This window comes from Anopheles arabiensis, chromosome 2 (genome assembly GCF_016920715.1).
Source record: "Anopheles arabiensis isolate DONGOLA chromosome 2, AaraD3, whole genome shotgun sequence".
NCBI classification, from domain to species: domain Eukaryota; kingdom Metazoa; phylum Arthropoda; class Insecta; order Diptera; family Culicidae; genus Anopheles; species Anopheles arabiensis.
The window spans coordinates 47,290,348-47,314,754 of NC_053517.1; the positions used below are offsets into that span (position 1 = coordinate 47,290,348).

General features: G+C 44.7%; 2 protein-coding genes across 2 annotated transcripts; one reads left to right on the plus strand and one right to left on the minus strand.

The window, feature by feature from the left end:
• The first annotated feature begins 5,130 nt into the window (after positions 1-5,130).
• On the plus strand, positions 5,131-5,833 carry LOC120896524 (guided entry of tail-anchored proteins factor 1-like). The gene is made up of 2 exons (XM_040300707.1): positions 5,131-5,300; positions 5,367-5,833. The coding sequence occupies exons 1-2, from the start codon at positions 5,232-5,234 to the stop codon at positions 5,790-5,792; spliced, it is 495 nt and encodes a 164-aa protein (XP_040156641.1). The 5' UTR covers positions 5,131-5,231; the 3' UTR covers positions 5,793-5,833.
• LOC120896523 (glutamyl-tRNA(Gln) amidotransferase subunit A, mitochondrial) lies at positions 5,809-7,552 on the minus strand. The gene is made up of 2 exons (XM_040300706.1): positions 7,127-7,552; positions 5,809-7,060 (listed from the first exon to the last, which is right to left on the minus strand). Exons 1-2 carry the CDS (start codon positions 7,402-7,404, stop codon positions 5,860-5,862), a joined length of 1,479 nt encoding a protein of 492 aa, XP_040156640.1. The 5' UTR covers positions 7,405-7,552; the 3' UTR covers positions 5,809-5,859.
• Between the last annotated feature and the right edge of the window lie 16,855 nt (positions 7,553-24,407).

A 24,407-nucleotide genomic window follows, 5' to 3' on the forward strand; every position in this document is an offset into this window, starting at 1 on the left:
CATCTCACGAGAATATGCATCCTTTATTTAGGATATGGATTAGAATTGGTTCAGCGGTTACACAAATGAAGATTTTTCTGAAGTGTCGATCTGAAAATTGGAATTGTAAGCCAAAGAAGGACTAAGCTGCACATTTTTTTTGTGGTGACAAGTTCTTTTTCTCGGGGCTCCACGCGACCGCTTAGGACCGCAGCAGTGCTCCTTGGATACGATTTTATCGTTTATAGTTTATGGTGGAAGTAAATGGCCGAGCAAGGTGGCCTTATTACTTAATACTACCCTAAAACTTAAAGCTAGCAATACATAGCTTAACAGTGACCTAACAAATACATTACATAACGCACAGTATAGTAAACAGTTTAAAAATGAGTCGCGTGATGCCAGTCAAAATTATCATAATTAGCGTTAAATTTAAGAGCAATCGCAGTCATGGGATCATTTTCACTATAAGCACGTCTAGCCAGTTGGGTTTTAAGTAGTCAATAGTTACGAAATGTTCTACAGGGTACATTTAAGTTAATTCTAGCAAGTAGTTCGGGTGCGTCAGTCTCACCTAAAATTAGCTTAGACATAAATTTCTGCTGAGCTACTTCTCGTCTCTTTTTCAGCGTCTTTTTTTAAATTTGCCATGAATTATAGCGTTTTTGTGATGACAATGTGCTCTTATAACCGCTTTTTCAAATTCCTCCTCATAACGCAATGTTACTTTTGTATTGAACTGTCATTTCTCAACAGCACGGATAAACGGAAAGCCGGATAAAAGGTACCCGGATAAACGGCGCTCCACTGTATATATATATACATCGGTATTTCTGGTCACTTTGCCCACAAGGGCAAGACGAGCTTTTTTGGCGGCCACCGTCGCAAAACCGTCGCAAAACGTCAAAATTGGCGTCGCATGTACTGCAAACCGACGTCGCCAGCGAGCGAAACTCGCAACGATTTCGAGGCGCTGGCGACGGTCGTTTTTGACGTTTGGCGACGGTTATTGACCTTTCGAGTGAGCTTTTGCCCTGCGGACCAGTGTGGCCAGATTATATTGGCAGATTTCGGCCGGAGCACTGTTGAGAACGCAACCATTTAACCAAAGTGAATGTATATATCAGGTGGGCTTATGGTGTTCTTTATCACCAATACATCGACACACAATTTGACGGTTTACTCCATAGCAAAATCTAGTATGCCTTGAAGTTTAAACAAAATCTCGCAGAAATTGTATGTGGTTTTGCTCAGACGTAGCACAAAGAAAGAAACCAAAAAAACCTACGCGACGGCCAGTTCTTGGATTAAAATGATGATCTGAAGATTACTGGATAACAACCCAAGTGCCACAAATCCACTAAACGACCACTAAATGGTTTCTAAACGACTCAAGTTCTCTACCTAAACGGAATATAGAAAGACTTCGTTTAGCAGACGGCAAACGAGTCATGCATTCTAAAAATAGCAAAAAAGCTGGTGGCGCTCTCTGTTGGTGGGATACCCCTACCAGTTGAGCTTCATCACTTGGAGGAGAGCTTTCTCATTTCCTCTGTACTGTTGTATGGTTTCGTTCATTGAAGTTATGCATCGCTAGAACTAGAACGGCGATACGATTGTTTAAATACTAAACTCCAACGGAAACCACCAGCACTGAAGCAAGTGAGATTTGAGTAATGGTCGTTGGTGTTGATACCCACGTATCTGACCACACGACCATTCATATAGATTTTTACTCGGAAAGTTAGAAGCTATATAGGTCATGATAAGATGAAACTTGTCGAAACACATTGCAAGAAAAGGATAGCAATATAATGATGAGTTGTAATACGCCATCTATTGATCAAACCAATGAAGCTGTGAATCTTTAATTTTTTTCTATGAATATTCAATTTTCCAGTCGTTTAAGCTAATTCTGTGGCGCTTGGGAACAACACAGTTCCCTAGCAAAATCTGATATATAGGAAACGATTATTGAATCCGTTCAGTCAGCGAGCAAGGAGAAGTGTACCAAGCGAACCAAATATGAATTTATACTGAAAGTGAGGAATTTATCAGAGTGCCAGTGCATATGCCCAGCTCGTACTTTATAGCTGATTTAGGGCTGTTTAACGAAAAATCGTTCCGATGTCGTACTTTGTGGCTGATTAAGAGATAGACGGTACTTTGCGGAACTATGGAGCTTTTTAACAGGCACATGGTACTCTTTGGAACTTTGCGGCTGATTAGCACTATGTGTAGGGTTCATGATGGAACTTGAAGGCTTGTTAAGAAAGGGTACTGAACTTGGTGGAACTTTATAGCTTTTTAATGCATGACATCGGTACAAGGTGGCTCTTGTCAAAGTGTCAAAGACGGACGCCGGCAATAATCTCATTGCTGCTGCACAAGATAGATTCGTTAATTGAAGAATGAATATTGAGTGAAGTGATTGTGAATTATCAGTAAATTGTGTAAAATTGTGTGTAATTCATCAATACAAAAGATTTAGAAATATACATATGTGATTAAACGAAACAAATATTGTTGTTTATTTCATCGATGACGCTTGCTTGAAAATAAAACAGAAAGGAAAATAATCCCTGGCATCGTGGCATAAGGAAGCTGCTTAGGCGCTGTTTGAAAGACCCACATAGAACTTTGATGCTGTTTATCTACTGCAAAAGGCGAATTAGAGCAGCGATCTTTAGCGTGTCAAATTGAGCTGCTTAAGCAATTCTGGCTATTTGGGATGTCCTTTGATGACATTTTGTATGAGAAATTGCTCTTTTGCGTGGTAAATTGATCATATCTTCTGTTTTAGTTATTGAAATAACTTCAAATTTTCAGGAAAGCTTGAAGTTAGCTGTATCTTGGGGACCGCCTGTATATGAAAAATAATTAGGAAAATCCCTTTTTTATACTGGAATGAACAAAGTTTTATGCAGTGTTTGAATTTCTATGTATATATTGATTTGAATTATATTATGGCATGAATTATGGGATTATGGTAACGGGATTAGAAACAGACAACACTTGAAGGCTACAATATAAACAAGGAACTAGATGAGGATTAACTGAACTATGTAATGAATTGTACAAATGATCTCAAACAGACAAGTGCATAAACTTTAGCAAAGTGAAAGTTCAACCGTCTACACGTTATTTTCTTATTCCCAAAATATCACAAGTTTTCCTCCAATTTCACACGCGGTGTAATTTTCTACAAGCAGCTTTCCTGAAAATTTAAAGTTATTTCAATAATTAAAACAGAAGATATGATCAATTTACCATCCAGAAATGCAAACTCCCATACAAAATGTATGACCTTCCCGGGTAGGTGATCATAAAGATGAGGGTGTATTTTTGGTCTTAGAAACGAAGGTTAAATGGTTGCGTTCTCAACAGTGCTCCGGCCGAAATCTGCCAATATAATCTGGCCACACTGGTCCGCAGGGCAAAAGCTCACTCGAAAGGTCAATAACCGTCGCCAAACGTCAAAAAACGACCGTCGCCAGCGCCTCGAAATCGTTGCGAGTTTCGCTCGCTGGCGACGTCGGTTTGCAGTACATGCGACGCCAATTTTGACGTTTTGCGACGGTTTTGCGACGGTGGCCGCCAAAAGCTCGCCTGACTTGCGGACCAGTGTGGCCAGATTATATTGGCAGATTTCGGCCGGAGCACTGTTGAGAACGCAACCATTTAAATATAATCCATTATTTTAACGATCAATTTCTTTTTACCCTACTAGCAAAAATAATGAAAAAGTGTGCGTCTTTTATGATATGTTCCTTTTCTTCTTCGGTTATTATTACTCAGAGAGGTACACGCGTTTGTAACATAAACGAACATATAACTGTATTAACATAAAAGACGTTATTCTAACGTAAAAACGAAGACTGTTTCCCGCCGTTCCCTTTCCGTGCGCTATCCTTAGTTGCCAGTTGCCAAGTGCCGGCGTGTTCGCCGGTCGACCCCGCTGACCGCGCAAACGATGACCCGGATGGATTGCACGCACACATCAACCGATGATCACTCACGCGCCAACGGTGAGTTACTAGTAGCAATCCATCCGGTCCAGGTTAGCTCACAACATTTTATAAACCAAGTTTGATGTATTAAAGTTTTTCTTTTGATTCAGGTGCACCAAGTCCGTGTAAAGGAAGGGGTATAAGGAAAATACAATGAAACAGCGCGAGCGAGCGTTCTTTTCAGTGAGAGCGCCTCATGCATTTTAAAGGCATGCAATAGAGCGCATTCTCTCCGTGGTAGCGTTCCATCCGCCATTTTTAATTTTAGTCCAAAACAACGGACTTCGGATCCGATCTTGGGCTGGACCCCCATCGTGTGTTTCTACCTACCCCTCGCCTGAAAATTTCATTCTCTTTGTCAGTAAGCGAAAGGCCATGGGAGTGACAAAATGCTGACAAATTTTTCAAAATGTGAGCTTTTGTCACTTTTTTGAGCTTTTGTCAAAATTTTGTAACCTGGAGCAGCCAGGAAAAAAAGTTGACAAAAGTTGAAAAATTTGACGTTGGTGAAAAAGCGAAAACAAACAGCTATTTGGCGCAGTTGTGACCCATTGTTATGATAATAATGCTAAAATGCATGATTCTAATTGATTTATGTACCTATTTAGTACTTCTTGAACAAAATATCGATGATATTCAGATGTTGGAGCTTTTTTTCGCTCTTGTGTATGTTTTTGGTGCGGCCACGAGAAAAGCTCTTTTGCAGTTGACAAGCAATTTTGACAAAGTTGAAAAAATTTCAACATTTTTTCAGCTCCGTGGCCACGCACTAAGTCGGGTAAGCTTTAACCGCAGACAGCGAGATTCAAATTTAAATGATTTTCTTTGATGAGCAATTCTTGGAATCCACGCAACTGACATTTTCTACTTTTTATGAACATTAAATTTTAACGGATAAAAATAAAAAAAGCCAGGCAAACAAACGTGCATCAGCGCGATAAGTAACAAATGAGGTTAGCAATCCTTGAAACAGCATCCCAAGCGCCTCAGAATAAGCTTAAACGACTGAAAAATCAAAATTCTGTGATTTTCGGTAGGTTAAATGAAAAATCGGTAGTTTTAGGAGGCTTATCTGTAAATCGGTAGGCATATGAAAAATCGGTAGGAATACAGATAAATCGGTATTTCTGGTCACTCTGGACACAGCTTCCTATTTCAAAACAACAATCCCTCTGCCTGCATGGCAAAAATCAAAACAAGAATCATATTTGCTGAATTTTCCTCGCCAGCAGACACAAAACGATGTATCTAATATTCGTCATTTCCCTGCTGTCCTTGCTGATGGCGTTTGCATCAAAGATTACGAAAATGGTAAGTACTTTCATTCAAAAGCCTTCTATTACAACCTTCGCCAACATTTGCCCCGTTTCCTGCCAGATCCTGCCCTTCATATGCCGGGATAGTGCGGAAGTGATAGCGCGGAGGAAAGAAATAGCCAAATTACGCTCCGATCTGGCGAAAATTTCCATGCGCGACGAGTACACCCGGTACGTCCGGTGTGAGCGTGAAATTGGCAAACTGGAAGTGACGCTGAACGAGGCCAAAGGACGGGATGGTGTGAAGCGCGTTGCGTACGAGTACGGACTGCACTACGGCGGGATGGCCGTGGTCGGGCTGTGCATGATGTACATTTCCATTTTCTACCGCTACTCCACCGTCATCGTGTTCGGCGACAACTTTAACTTTGAACCGTTCGGTGGATTCATCAACTTCCCGACGAAAGTGCCCAATTCCATCTCGGTGGTGTTCTGGATCGTGGTGAACAATTTCGTCGCCCGGACCCTGGCCAGCTACGTCAAATAAAACGCTCTCGAAACGCTCGCGGTGTAAGCTAACCGGAACCACTAACGGCTACTTTTATTTGCTGCTTTTAGCTATAATTTGCAACGAAGTCAACCTGCTTCTCAATCCAGCTGGCGACTTGTAGAAGGTTTCGCTCAGTAAAATGATCTCCCATCAGCTGTAAACTGATCGGCAATTGGCGGGAAGAAAGTCGGATCGGAATCGAGATCGCCGGTATGCCGGCCATATTGGCCGGCTGTGTACAAAAGTCTTGCACGGCGCACTGATCCCGATTGTTGCTCTGCACAAAGTCTTTGTACAGTGGCGCTTCACTCAGCGTTGTCGGAGTGAGCAGCACGTCCACTTCCTTGAACGCACGGACAAAATCGTCCGCAATGAGTCTACGCACTTTCAGCGCCTTTTGGAAGTATTTGTCGTAGTTCTCGCGGAGCAGGAAGTAGTTGCCGGACAAAATTCGGTTCTTCACCACGCCGTTAAACCCTTCGGCCCGCGTTCGAGCGTACAGCTGTTCCGTGCTGCTGTCCTCCTGCGAACGATGGCCGTACTCGATTCCGTCATACCGTGACATGTTACTGGCCACCTCACATTGATTCAGGATGGAGTAGACGAATATCGAGGACGCAGTGTTGGGCAGGGGCACGGCTTTCACAGTAGCACCGGCAGATTCGAGCATGTCCGCTATGACTGTCCACGTTTCCAGCACTTCCTTCTCAAGGCCATCGCAGTGATACTCGATCGGAATACCGATCTGGACTCCTTTCAGCGACATTTGTTTCTCCAGTGGTGCGATGCTTTCAAACGGTCTCTTTACCGTCGTGGAATCATAGACATCCGGACCGGCAACGGCATTTAACACGGACGCACAATCATCAACGGTCCGCGTCATTATGCCCGGAACATCCATAGAGTTTACCAGCGGAATCAGTCCATGGCGGGACACAAGACCGTAGGTCGGCTTTAAACCAACAATCCCACAGTAGGATGCCGGATTTCGGGTCGATCCGCCCGTATCAGATCCAAGGGCGGCATAACATAGCCCTGCAGCTACGGCCACAGCCGATCCACCCGAACTTCCGCCGGCAATACGAAAACGATCATCGTTAGTATCTTCGCTCCAGTTGTTTCGCGTAGGTCCAAAGATGGAATCGATACAGCCAGAGCCCATGCCGAACTGATCGAGATTTGTTTTACCAACTATGACGGCGCCATGCGCCTGTAACCGCTCCACGACCGTTGCATCGTATGTGGGGATGAAGTTTTGCAGCATTCTGTGGAGATTGTGAATGGTTCATGCTTATTTACAAGTACAAAACCATGGTCATGTTTTTCCCTACCGAGAGGCACAGGTAGTGTGAATTCCTTTGGTACAGAAGTTATCTTTCACCGCAATTGTTACTCCGTCGAGGACGCTTTTTGGACTGTTTGCATCGTGACGATCCTTGGACTGCTTCGCCTGTTTTAGCGCCTTTTCCGATGATACACGTACAAACGCATTCAGATGCTTGTGGGATTCTATTTGCGCTAAAGAATGTTCAACAACAGCGACCGGGTCCAATGATTTACTTCGAAAACATTCAGACAGCACACGCGCACGCAATGGTAAACGATTCATCCTGTCGCAGTTCCTTATAAAAGATAAATGTGAAAATCACTTTGGAATAACTTTTGTCAATTAAATCATAATTAAATTTTTCAACAAGGAAAAAATTGTAGTTTTGAACCGGCAGATTTGTTATTGTTGTTCCTTTTCATTGCGCAAAGCGAATGTCACTTTTGACTGATGGAAGACACAGAACAGTGGTAACGTCTTCATGAAATATCTACTAATTATTTTATGTTTGATAAAATTCAATATATGTAGTAATTTAATAGATTAAAACTGAACATAAAGAAGACTTATTTTTAAGTGAAAATCAAGTCCATTCTTCTCAAAAAGTATTTTTTACAAAAATTAACGACACAAAAACATCAATACGGTTTTTGCTGCATGGGCACCGTTGCCTGATTTGAATAGTGAGTAAATATACATTAAATTTGGTTAATTTTTCCTATGTAAGTTTTTTTTATTGTACAGCTTTATATTAAATAAACTGTTTAACAATTGCGAACAATATATTAAATTGAATTCTTTTTTCTCGAACATGTATGGGGAATTTGGTCCAAAAGATATTGGAGCTGCAGATCGGCAAATTAGCCGAGCAATTAACGGCTTTACCTCGTGCTTGGTGCAAGGTTTAATTTAAAATATTTTATTGATTATTCTTTTCGATAAAGTTGTACAGGAAACAAAATATCATATTACGCTTGTGTGCATGTTTCCGATACATTTATTCATTTATGAGATTTGATTTTAGCTATATCTAGTCGCAATATCAAAATTAATGATAAAATCAAAAAGGTATTGGCATCTTATTAAAAAAATAGCATAAAAGAGTTTCTACCATTCAGTTTACCATCGTATATTCACGATCAAAACAATATATAATTTGTTCAAGACCAGTAAAACATAATACTCATCTGTAAACTGTTCTAAAATTTAATTTGTTTTTAAATTTAATCTAGCCCAAACGGATAACAGTTCTAAAAGATTAAGTCCACTCTCGAACACAATACGCGACACAGCAAACGCAACACGTGGTAGTGCTTCGAAAAACAATCAACTTTTACCCGCACTGATTTATCCCTTCGGCCAATGTTCGGGCAATGTTTTATGAATAATGCTAACCAACTTAACGCTAAATCGGACCCATACCTATAATTCATGCACAAATGCAGAGTATTGCTTGTATTGCTCACACGCAGCAGCGAGAATGTTGCGTCGAATAATTTCTTTCCACATGATTGAGCCGATTCAAAGAAAACGCTATCGATAACGAATGCTGTTGCGTTTTGAATATATGCATCTAAATTTGTTCTCCGACTTAATTCCTTAAAGCGTTGAAAGCGAGAAGTGAAACACACATCCGGTGGAAAGACGTGTTTGCCTGAAAGAAAATGACTAAAATTTAAAAGAAAATGCATCCACCAGTAACAAGCTACTGTAGGAACATTCGGCATTTAAATTCATCCCTACGTCTATTGACCTTCCCTCCGTCGGTTCGAGCTGACTTTGTAACGCTATTCTCGGAGCTGGGAGCAAACCAGTACGCGGATTTGGCTGCTACCTCGGGCCCTATTACTTGAATATTCATCGGTTACCAATTTCGTCGGAAATCTTCAGCATCGTCAACGCACCCGGGAAGTACCATTTCACACCTTTACCGTGTACGTGGGCTCGCTGCGAAGAATCGTGCGCATGATTGCCCCCGCGCCAACATGAATAAAGGTAAAAGTAAGGCTGAAACCGAAAACAAAGGTACAACAAAGGGAGGCAGCGTCTCGCACACGGCGCACAAACGGTCAATGAAAAGGACACTCGAAAGCAAATACGAAAAAGAAACAACACTCCACGAAAACCCAAACAAACACAAACCCCCTTCTTGGCTGTATCCCGGGCCTCTCTGGTGGCAGCGCTGGTGGCAGGAACAATAAAACTCAATTTTCCCTCCGTTTGACACATCTTTATTAATTATTTATGTTCATGGCTACCGCGATCGAAAGATCCTTATCCGCCAGCACGGACCGGAAACGACGGGAGCGGGTAAGCAGCAACTCTCCACGAGGGAGATGATCTTAACAAGCGCGCGCGCGCGCCCCTTTCTTCTGACGCCGTTCTGGCCGAAGCAGCAACGAGACAACGTCTCCTTGGATTATTCCGTGTTTGGCACAGCGAAGATACGCAATACAACAACAGCAAAAACAGAAAAGAATCGCACACTTCCCGTAGATGGTTGAAAGACGTAACACGGATAGCAATAAGACGCAGCTGTGAATTTGCGGTTAGACAGTTTCATTTTATAAAACAAACAGACAACAGGAGATGAGCAGGAGGCGCGAGTGTAAGGGGTAGGAAAAATTAAATATACATTCCACTGCCACCGGCGGAAGCTAGGTACACTGGCGTTCTAATTTAAAACTTTGCACTCCCCTGCTTCCGCGACACCGTGTGTTCCAATCGCCCAACGATGATAAGAGCAAGTCGAAGCGATAAAAACTCTTCCAAAACCGGGCGGTTCTGGCGAAAGAAAACGCGTCCATTCTCGTAACCGTTCCAAATGGAGTTTTCCGGTGTGAAAAGCTTACCTCCCCCGCTGCCTCATGGCCAGCTTTATTTTATGATGATACAGATAACACACACACACCCACACGCCGAACATTTGGGTTTGGGGGAGCTAAGGGTTATTTGCTGAAAGTAAAGAGGAACCAGTGTACTTCTCAGTTTTTGTGAACCATTAAAATGAATTCTGAAGATGCATTCTTGCATGTTTTTTCTTTGAGTTTTCCTTTCTGCTGCTTTACAGGAGCGCGGGATATTTCGGTGATGTTTCGGGCACTTCTAAGTGGGTCGATTTACAGCAATCCTAACATCCACCCTCCAGAAGCAACTGGAGACACTTTTTTTATTGTAGCAGCAAACTGGTTGTATAAAGATCTTGTCAAAATGAAGAAAAAAAAAGTTCTTCCGTCGTCCACTTTGAAGGATTGCTTTTCCCTTGGACGGACGGCGCCAAAGAACTCGTCCGAACAGGAACCTTGGAATTGCACCCACGACCAGTCTGCGTGCTTACACGGTGACGAACTTTGGGTTTGCTTCACCATTTAGCACCTCTGCTTGGGTTGACCTGGCCCGGGCACCAAGGCACCGAACCCAAACCCTTCGCAGCAGAGGGTAAACAGTTGTAAAACAATAAACTTGCATTACTCTTCCAAACAGATAAGCAAGAACGTTTGTTTTAGCTTTGGTTCGTTTGTACGGCCGATCCGGGGGCCTACAGGACGAGGCGCATCCCATGGTTTTTCGGTGCAATAATTTTCCTGAGCAGCAAATATCGCCACACTGCGCACCCTGACGCGGAGCCTTTTTGCATGAATGGCTGGAGTATCGTAGCTTTTTTTTTTAAATCCCTTGGACATCCAGCGGTGCGATGATGGAAGATGGGCTTTGATTTTGAGTCCCAAGATCCGGGCGCCTAGCCGACCGCTGGAAGACAAGAAACATCCATCAAATTTTATGCTAATTTTATTCATAGGGTTCTAAGAGACAGGCACACACACACACACACGCACATAGTGTCCCTGTCCTTAGGTCGAGCCATTGAGCGTAGAAGAGTGGTAGAGTGGATGTGAAAGGAGACATTTCTCGCAGCAGACTTAGACCCAAACAAGCGGGCCTGGGCTGTCGCCGTTCTGTTCGGGCTTCGGTCGAGTATCACCGGAAAAGGAACGATAATCAGAGGGTTGGGCGTGGACAAGAGGAAGAAGAAGACGTTATCTGCTTTCCTGTCGACTTCCTGCTACATTCCCTCGGACCGGTATATGACTTTTATGGACCAGTGTGGCCGTACCACTTCAAAGAAGGGGCTGTGGAAATCGGGGCCGTTTGTGGATAATAACTCAATAATACCGACACATGACAGCGACACGGAGGATGTGGCCGTTCGTTCGTTCCTTTTGAAGCTGTAAGGAAACGACCTGACAACGGCCACGCATACCGGACGCCCGCAAACGCACATATTGCTGCACACCGGCTATGCACCGTTCTGCAGGTTGAAAGTGTGAACTGTGCGAAGGGTGTGCTGCCTAAAACACTCGATGAGATGCAGCAGCAGTCCAGCCTCTGGCGGACGATGCGAAAGTGTCCATCAAGATAAGCCAGCCAGCCCGGTCCGGAGTTCCGAAACACGAGGCGGCCATCCGAACGACGGAGCGAACCGGCGAATCCGTTTTGTGGCAGACAGTTGATTGGACCTACCACTTCTGATCGTCGTTGGTGGCGAAGACAATGGCGCACAATGGGTCAAGTTTCTTTATGATTCGATAAGAAAGCTTTACGTTCCTGTTTATCTATTTTAATATATCATGAAAAACGCGGAAGTAGTTGAACATCTACACTGTCCATAATTTTGATTTCAAAATTGACGAAAACAGTTCATCAGTGTCTCTAATATAATAAAAATAACCCAAACAATAGTTTCAGTAACTAACTTTTTCATGAACTAAGTGCATTAAAATACATAATTGAATTGTTCAGCCTAGAAACAAGACAAAATATTTATTACTACTTACTACAAACAAACAATTTGCAAATTGATTATTTATTCCTTTTTAAAGCATGAAATCAGATGTTTTTCATAATTATTATGTAAATTTTGGTTTTGGGTTTCTTGTGATACATCCCTTTTTTTAAATTGAAAGCAATATTTAAGGGGTGTAAAGCATGATTTGAAAAATTTATTTATCCGTTTTATATCATGACACTATTCAACTATTAAAGTTTGTGATAAAATAATTAAAAATACCACAATAAGAATAAACTAATCTCGAAATCTCTCACCAATTTTCTCTAATAATCAACACCTTGCTTAATTTGTTGACCCACGCACTTTATACCAATCTGGCCTTTCGATGCTTCCGTTGAAATTTGATATCGTTATGCCAGGACCACCAGCAGCTCTGACCACCAAAAGCCATCAAATCACACAACACGCACGCAGAGTGTGCTAGTGCGCGCGAAAAATCACCTCGTGCGTTGGCCGGAAACGGAGTGTCCCATTTGGGCTTCCGTTTCACCATCGCTTAGTGACATAGTGACCGACAGTGCTGCGGTCGTTCGATTGCTCGCCGATCCGTCCGCTGATTTATTGACCAGATTGCGGTCGAAATCATACGCTCCGTGCAGCACCTATTATGCACCTCCGTTGCATTGAGGGGGTAGCCCCTTCATATCACTGTCACCAGCGTGTGTAGCTGGTGCACGTGTGAAAACGTGCATCTCAATCTCGACGAAGCTGGCCATCATCCGTCCTTTCGAGCACACAACTCGAGCACTGGGCACTGGGCCGTGTGCTAGCCCGGTGTCCCTGTGGTGCCGCCGTTCGCAAGGAAGCGTATGCAAACGGAAGCTTTACTCATTAAGAGCACTAAAGAGGATACACCTAGACAGGCGGGCGAACATGTGATCCTTTTGCTGCTTTCGCTCCTTTCCCTCACTGCCTTCCTTCCGCAGATACGTGCTTGACACTATGCTTGACCGAAGCTCTTGACTCCACCCGTACACCGGGACCGGAGGCATCAAAAGCTTCAGGGCGCCCAGTGACATGCTCGCTTGTCATGCATGTCCTACACTGCGTCGGTTTCAATAATTCAAAAGTTCCAGTTTTTCGATCTCGCCACGGGATGCTCACCACTCTTACTTCTTACTTTCATGCATCACCCCGTCTAGGTCTAGGTGAATTCGTCCCCGCACACAAAAAAAAGACAAGCGAGAACGAGAAAAGTGTGAAAGAAAAAGCTTGCCGAAGAAAATCAAAACAATCCCCACAAGCAGCCGAGATTTGTTCAACCCCGCCGAGAGGGTAGAAGGAGATGTGTGGGTATCAGATGCCCGCCAAACCACCGGCATGGCGTGCCAGCCGTCCTCGCATCCGTCATATCCGTTGCTGATAACTCACGGGTATCCTGAAGCACAAGTTGGTGCTGCTGCTACTGCTAACCTGACAAGTTGGTTAGTTCCGTCGTGGTTGCAGTGCGGAAAGCCTTTTCCAACTTTCACTCCTCCTCCCCGCACTCTGCCCCACTCACCAAGGCAGCTAGTTCCGAAAAGGATATAATGATGAATGACGGTAAAGTAGGTAAAGCTATGAATATTTAAACCAGCTCCAAGAGACACAGAAATACAGAGAAAGAAAGAGAGAGAGAAATGGAGAGAGGAGCCGAGAGTCAATCTCCGCAAAGTGCCGAGGATCTTCGTGTGCTTATCGTGTGTATCGTGTGTGTGTGTGACGTTCTATGGTCGGTGCGCAGGCAACCGCACCACAAGCAGTGCCCGGGCGGAAGTACGACATGTCGCACATGTCATATGTCACCATCGGTGTGGAACGGAATGAGGTAGCCCCCAAAAAACGGGCGGAGATGCACAATCGCCCGGGGCTATAGGTTGGGGATCGCGGAGAGGGACAAAATGTCGCGCCGGATGCTACTCTTCCTCTTTTTCGTGTATGTGTGAGCCCTACTGTGGGCAGAATGCTTTTTTCCACCTATTTCTCGTGTCTGGAGCGTAAACTGCACGCATGTACTTCACTCACACAGACACACACGCACACATACACATCGGCCTGGCTTTGAGAGACGAGGTGTTTGTGAAAGCTTCCGGATAGTGGTCGCCTTTTCAGCGGGCTCAACAATGCGGAAAATATTCATTTTGCCGCGTTTATTACGAGTGTGACAGAGGCAAAAAGGAGGAAAATGTGCGGGCAAAATGGCGGCAGTTTGCATATACAGCGTACGCTGGGGAGCGGGATGGGAAAAGGTGATATTTTTGGAGCGAACTCCCTGTCACCTCGTCGACGAAGCATTCTGCCCAAGGTGGTCGCTACCCTTCCGGCCGGCAAGCTTTAACACCTCTTCATTTACCAGCGCCCCCTCCGCATCGGAGCTTTGCCGAGCCTGTGTGCTGTGTGATGTATTTTTTGCGATATTTTTGTTGGTCGTTGATGATGGGCAAACGTCCCTGATAGCCATCGCCCGGCCTGCTATCGGTCCAAAGCCATCGCGGTCTTCTCTGGTGCACCCGGCCTGCTGCCGGCGACAGAGGATTGGACTTTTTGGACCACGCTGGATCAGCTTCCGAACCACGCTGGTGGTGGTGGTGATGCATTGCCAGCCGTTCCGTTCTAGCGTTAGCGCCAGCCCGGGCATCATCTGATTGTCGTGGGTAATTAAAGCCAATGAAATATTAACATGGCCCGTGTCCGCGCGCGCGTATGTGTGTTTGCCTTCTTTTATGTCGCAGGCGAAAGGTGATGGACCCTTTGTGGCGCGGGCTGCGCTGATGGGCCGCGGTGGTTTAATGGATTCTTGACCAGAACGGGGCGAAATAATCAACCACTCTTCGCGCGCGTGATATGCAGCTTTTAGGTCATAAATCAGTTTGAAAGCATACAACCGTGGGGGGGGGGGGGGATAAGCCTGTGGGCAGTGAGGCTGTGCAGTAAATCTGCAGCGGGGAAACCACCGGAGAAGATCAAAAGAGATGGACGCAAAGTTGTGATAAATGTGAATGAAGGGTCGGACGGCAAGTGAAATTTGACGCCGCGAACAGTAGACGACGGCGGACAAATAGTTCATGGGAAGATTGACACACTAACAAATCCTACGTCCAGGGAATGGTAATGCTTTTTTGGTAGCTCTTGTTTTGGAGTTTAAATAACTCGTTGAATCAGATAAATGCATTAGTGTGACAGGGCCAGCGAAGCACAGTACGGTAATACTGTGGAATAGTAAATGAAGGTTTCCTTCTGGCAAACAGGGTATGTCTGGGTACAAAGTGGAGAAATTTTTATTTTACTCCCTTCCGAAGCGCATCGAAATACTGTACAGTATTCGTTCGCACGAATAAACTTTCCACAGGAAAAACAAATCGACTCGCATCGTGCTGCTTCTTCACATAAAGCAATCAGGTTTATTTATTTTCATTACACCGAAGCGAATATTATCGTTGATTTATATAAAAAAAACTCACATTGTTGCTACTCTTCCCGGCACAAAGCCATGCACGCGCGAGCCGGCCTTAGGCGGATAGTCGGTTTGGAACTGGCCAATAATAGCGAAAACACCGCTCGCGTGTTTTAATGTTGATGCGCGCGCGAGTGTTGGCGTAGCGTGAATGCCCGTGCGTGCGTGCGCGTCCCCGCGATAATAAAGATAAATTAATAGCTCCAATAATCTTTAGAGGCAATAAATTTCCCAAATCTGTCCACGACGTCGTATGTTTGGGTTGATGTTGTTTTTTCCCTCCTCGTTTCTGCTTTAGCTGTTCGGTTCGGAGGTATTTTTTGCTGTTGGCGTTTGGTTTTTTCCTGGGCAGCGTTCGATTGGGACCTTGAGCCGTCAAGCAAAGAGATCGCCAACGGGTGGAGAACGATACACGCTGAGCTTATGTTTTGCCTTTGTTGCCCCAACCCCAGATCCACCCGGCGAACTGAAAGCGTTGATCGGTCGATACAATTTAAAATTATAAATCATTATTAGGATGGAGCTGGTTGGGCCAGAAGTTCTCGCATTTAAGAATTTGTTTCCGATGCGAATCGCTTGCCACGATTGTCTGATCGATCGGTAAGAAGTAGTACATAGTTTAATGCACTTGTTGAGTTCCGCGTTGGCACAGAATGTACAGCCAGCCCTTGAACTTGATGTCCCGCGGCGACAGCCGGAGAAGCTCTCATCATGTCAATTCTACCGATCCGTCGAGCTCTTTACGGCCGGGGCCGTGCAAAGCTTCGTGCAAAAGGGCGGAGGCTGTTCAGGGCCCACATACACACACACACATCAAATAACGTGTCTCCCGCTGATCTTTCCCAAACGTTGTGAAGCTCTCGGCACGACACCGCGGCTCAAACTCGACCGACGCAGGTTTTGTGTGTCTGTTCCACACGTTATCTTGCTGTCAGGATTCGGAGCACCAACGCCACGGGAGGGTGCACGGAACCTGTTGTGAGTTTGTGTACCAGTTCCTTCCATTCCATGTTCGTATTCCTGTGTAAGTCGCGATCGGGAACGATCATTAACCGCTTTATGACGGACCGATTCTCACCTCACACTTTCCCTGTGGCTGTGGAGTCCGTGGTAAGGGCTTTAACTCGCCGAAACGGAGCCTACAGGCTGAGTTTCGATGTCCAGCTGACCTCCCGCTTTGTTTTGAAAACGCGATGAAATTTATAATACGAACAAATGATTATGATCGGTACGCGCCCTGCCGGTCGATCTCGCGATGCTCCCAGGTTGCGCGCGATCGTGTGTATTGTTTTCTTTCTGATTGGATAAGAATTTATCGGCAACACTGATGCGATAGTTCAGGGGGCCATTCGTGCACAACCAGCAACAGCAGCAGGCCAACCCCAGCTGACCTCACCACGGCCTACCGCGGCCAGTCGTAACGGAAACTACAAACTGTCGAACGGGTGAATTTACGATAATGACCAAAACGCGCATGTGGTGATGTTGTGTGTATGTTGTTTGGCGTCGGTGGCGGTGAAGTCGATTATGATTTAGGTGGTTTAGATGAGCAAACGGTCAGCCCAACGGCAACAGGTTGTAGCTGGGATCATACCATCGCACACACATTTCCGGGCTAAAGAGGCTGGCAGTACGGGGGAGCTGTTTAGGCGATTAATTATCTAATTATGTCTCGAGCTGTAAGCGATATTATGCGATGAGTGATGTGACTTAGTGCATAAGCCGGCAGAGCGTTCTCAACAACGTTTGCAATTTTATGGCCCGGTTGGGAGCCCTGATGGAGTATGAGCTTGAAATTTATTAATTTTACTGTAACTCTTCCTTGTGCGACATACGATCAAGTAGGATTAGCACATACAAAAATAAATGAAATTCGTTAAATCTAACCTATTTCAAATCTCTCAAGAGCCCGAAAATGTCTTCCCGATTGAATGGAAGCTGACATTAGGCGACAGTTTCCTTGGTAAGCCAGCACGACGGATGTGTTACAACCATAGCAACATGCTTCAATCGAACGAAGATTGCCGTGATGTCAACAATGATCCGAATTTAATAATGAAAGCGATTAGAACCGTAACATTCCTCCGGCTGCGTAACTGTTTGATGGGACGTAAGTAATGCCTTCCGGTCGCCTGACAAGTTCACAATCACAATCAAGCACCGGCGAAACGTTGGTATTAAACGTCGGTAAATTGAATACCATTAAGCGCACGTCACAAGAGGCACCAGCAGAGCCATTGCCGGTGCTATGGGCCGGGGTGTGTGCTGGCTGCTCCATTGCTACACCATCAAAGGTAGCCCCAGGCAACGACCACGACACCAGGCCCGCACGCGTGGCGGTTTGGGAGCATCAGGTGTCTTTGGGTGTAGGAAAACCGACACAGTGGCCTTTCTTATTTTGCAATATCGATTCGATTAAGCCGGCAGCGTCTACTCCACCTTCTTCTAGTCTTGTCCCGTTGCTAGGCGCCACTTTCTTTGAGTCGAATGAAAAGGTTCTAACCATAAGCGGGAAAGCATTTCACTTGTGCCGCTTGGCCAAATCAATGAAAACTCCCTCCTTAAGCAGTATCCCATTGAATGGTTTATTTTATCCTTGCCGTCCTATCACGCGCTTTCCACTCCACGTGTTAGGATGGAATCGTTCATTCAATCAATTCCGAGCGGAAAAGGCGGATCGAATTTGCGAGAATATAGATAAAAAATTCACAGCAATCCGCAATACGCTGGAGCGTATGGCATTTTTTGTACTTCATTTAAAAAAAATAGGAGAAAAGGTACAGTATCAACTGTCTGATACATTGTCTGCGTTTTCCCCCATTTCCTTTCAAGAGCGCCCACCAGAGAGTGTAAAGTTGCCGATTGACGGGAGGAATGTTCACGGTGCATTGTATGGCAAAGGGACACGGTAACACCTTTAGAACAGTTGCTGCAGCCCACCATTTCGGATATTCTACGGTTCAATGGTGAATGCGAAGGAGGCCACGCGCGCCCCGTGTTGCGAAAATGGTATGGTGGGATAAAATTTGATTTCATGCCGTGTGATCGTTGCGATCGAAGTGGTGTGAACGGTTTTACGGCCTTCGTTTTGCGCTAATATCAATTTCGTTGATAGCAATCTGCTTCTTAGAATGGATGCTCCCCCAGGCAATCGGGGGTGCTGGGCCAAGCGATGGTGGTGCTTAGAATGGTTGGGCTGTGGCTTATATTTCGTTGGCTGGCGAACGTATTGAACGCTTTTTAAAAGGGTGTTAAACGTAAAATTATCCTCACTAGCCAACCAGCCGAGTTTCTTTAGATTCGACCAACGGAAGGGATACGATGATAAAAGGATATTAGCTTCTTCAGAATGAATGGATCTAGATACTTGGATAAAAAATGTACTTTGGGGAATGCTTTATGTGACGTTGGATGCTACATTAAATTGAGTTGACTAATAGATGGCATTCGATAGAGCAAATATACTTGAGAACTATGGTTTGGCGTTATAAAATAATTCCAAGATTTGAATAAACGTATTTTGATTCGTGTGATTCACGATGAGTAGGATCTAAAATTTACGAGTTCGAGTAATTTGATTTTATTAAACCTCTAATCAATTTAAGTAATATGTCCATTAAACTCAGCAAGACTTGAGACTTTAGTTTCATAATTGCATACTATGTAATGAAGGTTGAAAGTTGATAATTTTTATAGAAGCTAAGTTAATAAACATAACCTTTTTCTTCTTCGTGCAGTGTATCAAGATTTGGTACATTGTTCAACGTACCTTGACAAACAACATATATTTTTGTTTCATTTCGATTTTGATATACTGTTTCAAGTGTAATTGTTTCCTTCAATGGTAATTTTTTTTATTTAAAAATATATAGAATATATATAGATACAAATAGAATTTTGAATATATAGCTAAATTACATGCTGGAAAAAACGTTAATTATTTAATCTCATTTTAAGCGTTTTTAATCAATTTAAAACAAATCAGTAAAAGCTGTCACATGCTGTTTCCAAGAACATAGACTTATTTATCTTTTCTTTACAATATTTTCAATAATATTGTTAACACCATTTCTTAACAGGCCGAAGACGCACTTGCATTACTTAACAACGAACATAAATGCCTAAATTACTTGTACTGCTTAGAACGTAGTCACTATATAAATACTAACGTCCAATCAAATTACGAGAATTCGACGAACATATTATTGTTTTCACAAAAAGTTATCTAACAGGTTCGTGTTAAACATTATTGCTTGTTGCATCTGGCTGACACCAACGTATGTTGTCATGACATTCAACTGTTCCCTTGAATCGATCGAACCTTGATTGGTGCCTGGAATATCCTGGAAAGAAAACGAGCCGGATCGTCTCAGGATATCTGTACTGCACGTTGAAATGTTCCATTTTGTTCCGGCGTTTTGCAGAACTGAACTCTACGTTAGAGTTTTGTTCAAATTCAAGCAAATGTGTATTTTAACTTGATGAAATGTTAAAAAATATATGTTTATATCGCATCTCATCCAAAATAACAGGAATCGTATATCTTAGTATGTTCTGCTAATTCCTGTTAAAATATCCTCTCCAAGTGTATTAACCATACAGTAGAAACCAAAAAGCTACCGTTTAAGAAAATAACATGTACTTGTTGCGTTTATTGCATGCTAAGGCAGCCACTAGCACAGTCTGCATTCGTCAAGAAAGCCCCATCAACCACGCCACATACGCTTGGAATTATTTATTTAGTCGTCCATAATCCGGATGAGCCGCCCCGAAGCCCTGCAGCTCTGCAGCCGTGCAAGTGTACCGGGGCCCCTTGAATTGAGAAGAAACATATTTCATCTAAAAACTTTCACCGGTCGACAGCAAAGCGCTCGGTGTTCGGGCTTTCCTTTCAACAGCTCCTTCCCGGCCACCTGTCCCCGCCCACCCGGAACATAATCCTGCACAAGGGTTTGAGACTTTAATTTCGAGAATCTGAACGGTACTTCCCGCGTCTGAAGGCTGGCCCGGAAGACGGATCCCAGGTAAACGGTGCTGGCCGAAGGATCACCGGACAGCAGCCGGTGCGCGATGTAAGCGGAAGCCAACCCTCCTTCCGCGCCGCGCCTTTTGTCCAACTCGCCAACCATACTAGGAAGCCGGCCAAGTGCGCTTCGATGGAAGGCAGGAGGTGGAATCCTAGGATTGGACGGTAATTAGTGCGTTGGATAATTGAGACATTCAGGTGGCTTTTGACCGTCATCGGTCGACGTGGCTCCCGCTCCGATGCGATGATAATTTATGAAGCCACCAAGCCACCAAACGCACCTCATCCCGCCGCATTGGCATTGTGCAGAACAAGCGTACTAGAATTACCGTGTTCACCGAAATTAGCTACCAAGCATTAATCAACCAAGCAGTGACACCGCATTCCGTGCCTTTGTCAGTGTTTGTGTGTGTGTGTGTCCGCCAATCAACGGTGAATTCTAATCGGTCAGTCGGCATGCACCTGTACCCCAAGGCTTAGAGCGGCATTGGGAAAGGACGGGATGGAATTGAAATCTTCTTTTTGAATTCAAAATCTCATTTTAGTCTACCCACCAAGCACACACATGCAGGGTATGTAATTTCATTCGCAAATGATAAAGTTATTTGACAATCATAACCACACCGCGTATCCTCCATGTGTGGTTTGGCTGACGGGCACAGTTACATTAGGGCGTGCAGTGGGTGCACCATGCATAAAATGAATGCTAGAAATGAGGGTTGCAATAATTTATGCACCCTGCTCTAATTAGCACAACTTCAAAGTGCGGCACTATCCACCGTCGACCGATCCGGTGTACGATGATTAGCGCCACTTTTATTATTTATCATCTGCCGCGAGTTGCGTTAATTTCGCACCGGTGTTCGTGGTTTACTACCGCGAATACGTTGGAATGAATGGCGGTACGGTATTTGCTGGGAATTGAAAAGATAATTTTCACAACATTTGTGCGATTAATGATCGTCCCACCGAAAACCGATCAAGATAGTTGGGCTCCCACAAGGTACCGGTGGCTACGTTTAGTTCTATTGCGTTCGAGCCGAGTGGCTGATATAAACCATTGCGGGAGTCCACTTGTCTTCCCGCGTGGGTCTTCACCTGAGCCTCCCAAAAACGTTACCGGATTGGTTCCGTCACAGCGGGACGCAAGAACAACCGGTCCGGCGCGCTGTTTGTGTCTTCTCGCACTGGCAACAATCTTGCTCCGATGTTCCACCGCGCACAGGAATAAGGCACATCTCGGCAGACCGCGGGTGACGGTTGGTCCCCATCACATCACCGTCTCGACACAAAGGCACCTTGACAAGGTCGGAACTCTGGTCAGGAACGAACTGCGGGAGGCTGTCGTCCGAAGACGGCGATGGTGCTTCTACTTAACGGTTTTAAGGGGGGGGAAAGCATTATTAATTTAATTGGATTTTGACAATCGACTACAATGCCTGCTGTCTCTGCTGGTGATCGTGTAATTTCGTGTTCAGCTCAGCGAATGACGCGAGAACGAGCTGTCGAAGTTCTCCGTTCTAGTTGCGTTCGTGTTTGGAGTTGGGCTAGCTTTTTGTATACACCTTTCGACCCACGATCGCGGTGGGAATCCAATGCTTACCGCCGTAGCAGCAGCGTTCGTAAAACATCCTAACCCAAACGAAGCAAACATCCAATAGACTCGCAAACGTAATTGATACACGTGATTAGCGCACCGGGGAACATTGTCGGAACGTTTCGTCCTGAAATTTGTCAACTAGATAATCAGAAAACTTTCCTCCTGGTTCTTTCTTGGCACTGCTGCTTCCCTGGCTGCTGCTGCCGATGCTTTGAAACTATGACACTCAAGTGGACGTTAACAAACCAGAAGTAATCAACCGAAACAACAACAACAACAACAACAACAGCAACGTAGAGAGGCAGCAGTTTCTAATTATCGTTTCCAAAACATTCTTCAAAGCATTCCAATAACTTCCACCGCTTTAGTGGCTCGGGCGATCTTAATTGGGAGTGAAACGGTTCTGTCCCTTCAATGATGAGTTTCAACCCCTTAATTTTGGAACAAAGGCAACAAAGGTTTTGATAAGGGTTGTCGAGTCTGTTTGCGGTTTATTTGCCGGCTACATTCCTTCGCGGCAAAAATGTCATCCAACATTTACTATTTGTAGCGCGTTCGTGTTTTGGACACCGTGTAACCGAACCGAACTACCCGTACTCATTACAACGTCGCATTAAAGTACTATTCGGGCAATAGTTCAAACCTCGTGCCAGAACTTTTACTACCAAACGTCACCTGTGCATCAACTGGTTCGGAAATTGTAATGAGAAGTTAAGGATTCTTTGTTTTAATGAAGCATATAGCTCGGAACCGGAAGAGAAAGTACCCAAATGGGCGGGGAACAGCAAGCGCCAAACATTGCTTACCGGTGTTGCTAAGTAGCGATCCAGGCTGTAGCTGAATAGAGCTAACCGCAGGGGTTGATTAATTATTTACTGCTTAAAGAATTGCTAGATGCTTTACACGGGCTTACGCAAAAAAAAAAAAACGAAGCAAAAAGCGTTGCAGAAACTCTTCTTCGCTGCACCGGGGGTTGGTTCGGTTTCGTGTAATATTCTGTACGATCTCGGTTCCGGTGTACGGATCGGATGCCGGCACTTCCTCCCTTGGCCGAGTTTTGGTCTGCGACATGGTGCAAAGTTTCTCCCCGAGCGTCATGTCAGACTTTTTATTAAACATTCCTATCGTCGTGTTTCGTCTGCCAGTGCACTGGGCCCTGGGTACTGGCATTCATTCTCGACCAGACTTGATTCTTGATTGGGTCGGTGTTTCCTTTTTTGCTCTAGTACTCTAAGGGGACCATCTCCTTGCAGACAAATAGAGGGAAGGAGAGAGAGAGCGAGAATGAATCTGCGTGAAATACCAGCAGCGGCAACAGAAACAAACAAATATAATTTTTCCGTTTGCGTAACTTCAAGACGGGCGTGGACCCATTTCAAGCAACTCATTCAAGCAGGGATGGGATTTACGGCAAACAAAATATTATAAAAGAAAAGAAAGAGAACGTTGTTTTAAGCCAACTGCTTGATAGACCAGTCGGCGTGTGGAGTTTACCTAACCAATTATGTTTGCCCAAGGGCAATCTAATTTTTCCCCCGGTTTGTCTGTTTCCTGCTACAGCTGGGTGGATTGTTTCGGCACTATGTTTCGCTACTCCGGTTTTTTAAGCCCGTCACCCGGTATTCTAACCGCCGCTAACCGTAAAACAGTACTCCATCGTGTAGATCCATCAGATCATTTCCTTCCCATTTTTCGAGGTGAAAATTATCCACCAGCGCTACAGATTGTTACACACTACACGCCGGGGCCTGTGCTTGACAGGTTACGGTTGCGCTTTGTTTGAAAATTGCTAACCACGCGAAAGTTCTCTTCGAACCATGCTGCGCGAGTGTGTGTCACCGCACTGACGATGGAAGTGACAAAGTCAGACACAATCGATTCCATTGTAGCTTGTTGGCGAACGATTCTTCCGCGCCGAGGTGTTAATTGAAGGAAGGGAAATTTAATGTCGCCGAGCAGAAGGAAAGGCGAAAGGGACATTTGCCAAACAAGCACACCGGGGACACCGGGTGTATTGTAATGGCACCTCTTCTCCTCTCGCCACTCTCGCTCTTGTCAGTGCTGCACCGCAGGATTTCTGTGGAACAAAAATTCGGTGACATCCAAATAGCATTTGCCGTTTATGACAGAAAGTTAATGAAATTCAAACTTTTCTCCTTCCAGTCCCGCACATCTGGCACACCTACGCACTTGCCACTCGGTTTGGTTTGGAGGTGTTTATGGGACGCGGCAGGCATTTAGAAATCACCTTCCTGCACCAAGGTAGCGTCCAAACGTTTCACGGCCCATCTGGTGGACACGCCAACGAAGCATGAATTATTAATAACCGATCAAAATGTCAGCCACTCCTGTGCCGTGTTTTGGTGGTGTTTTTGGG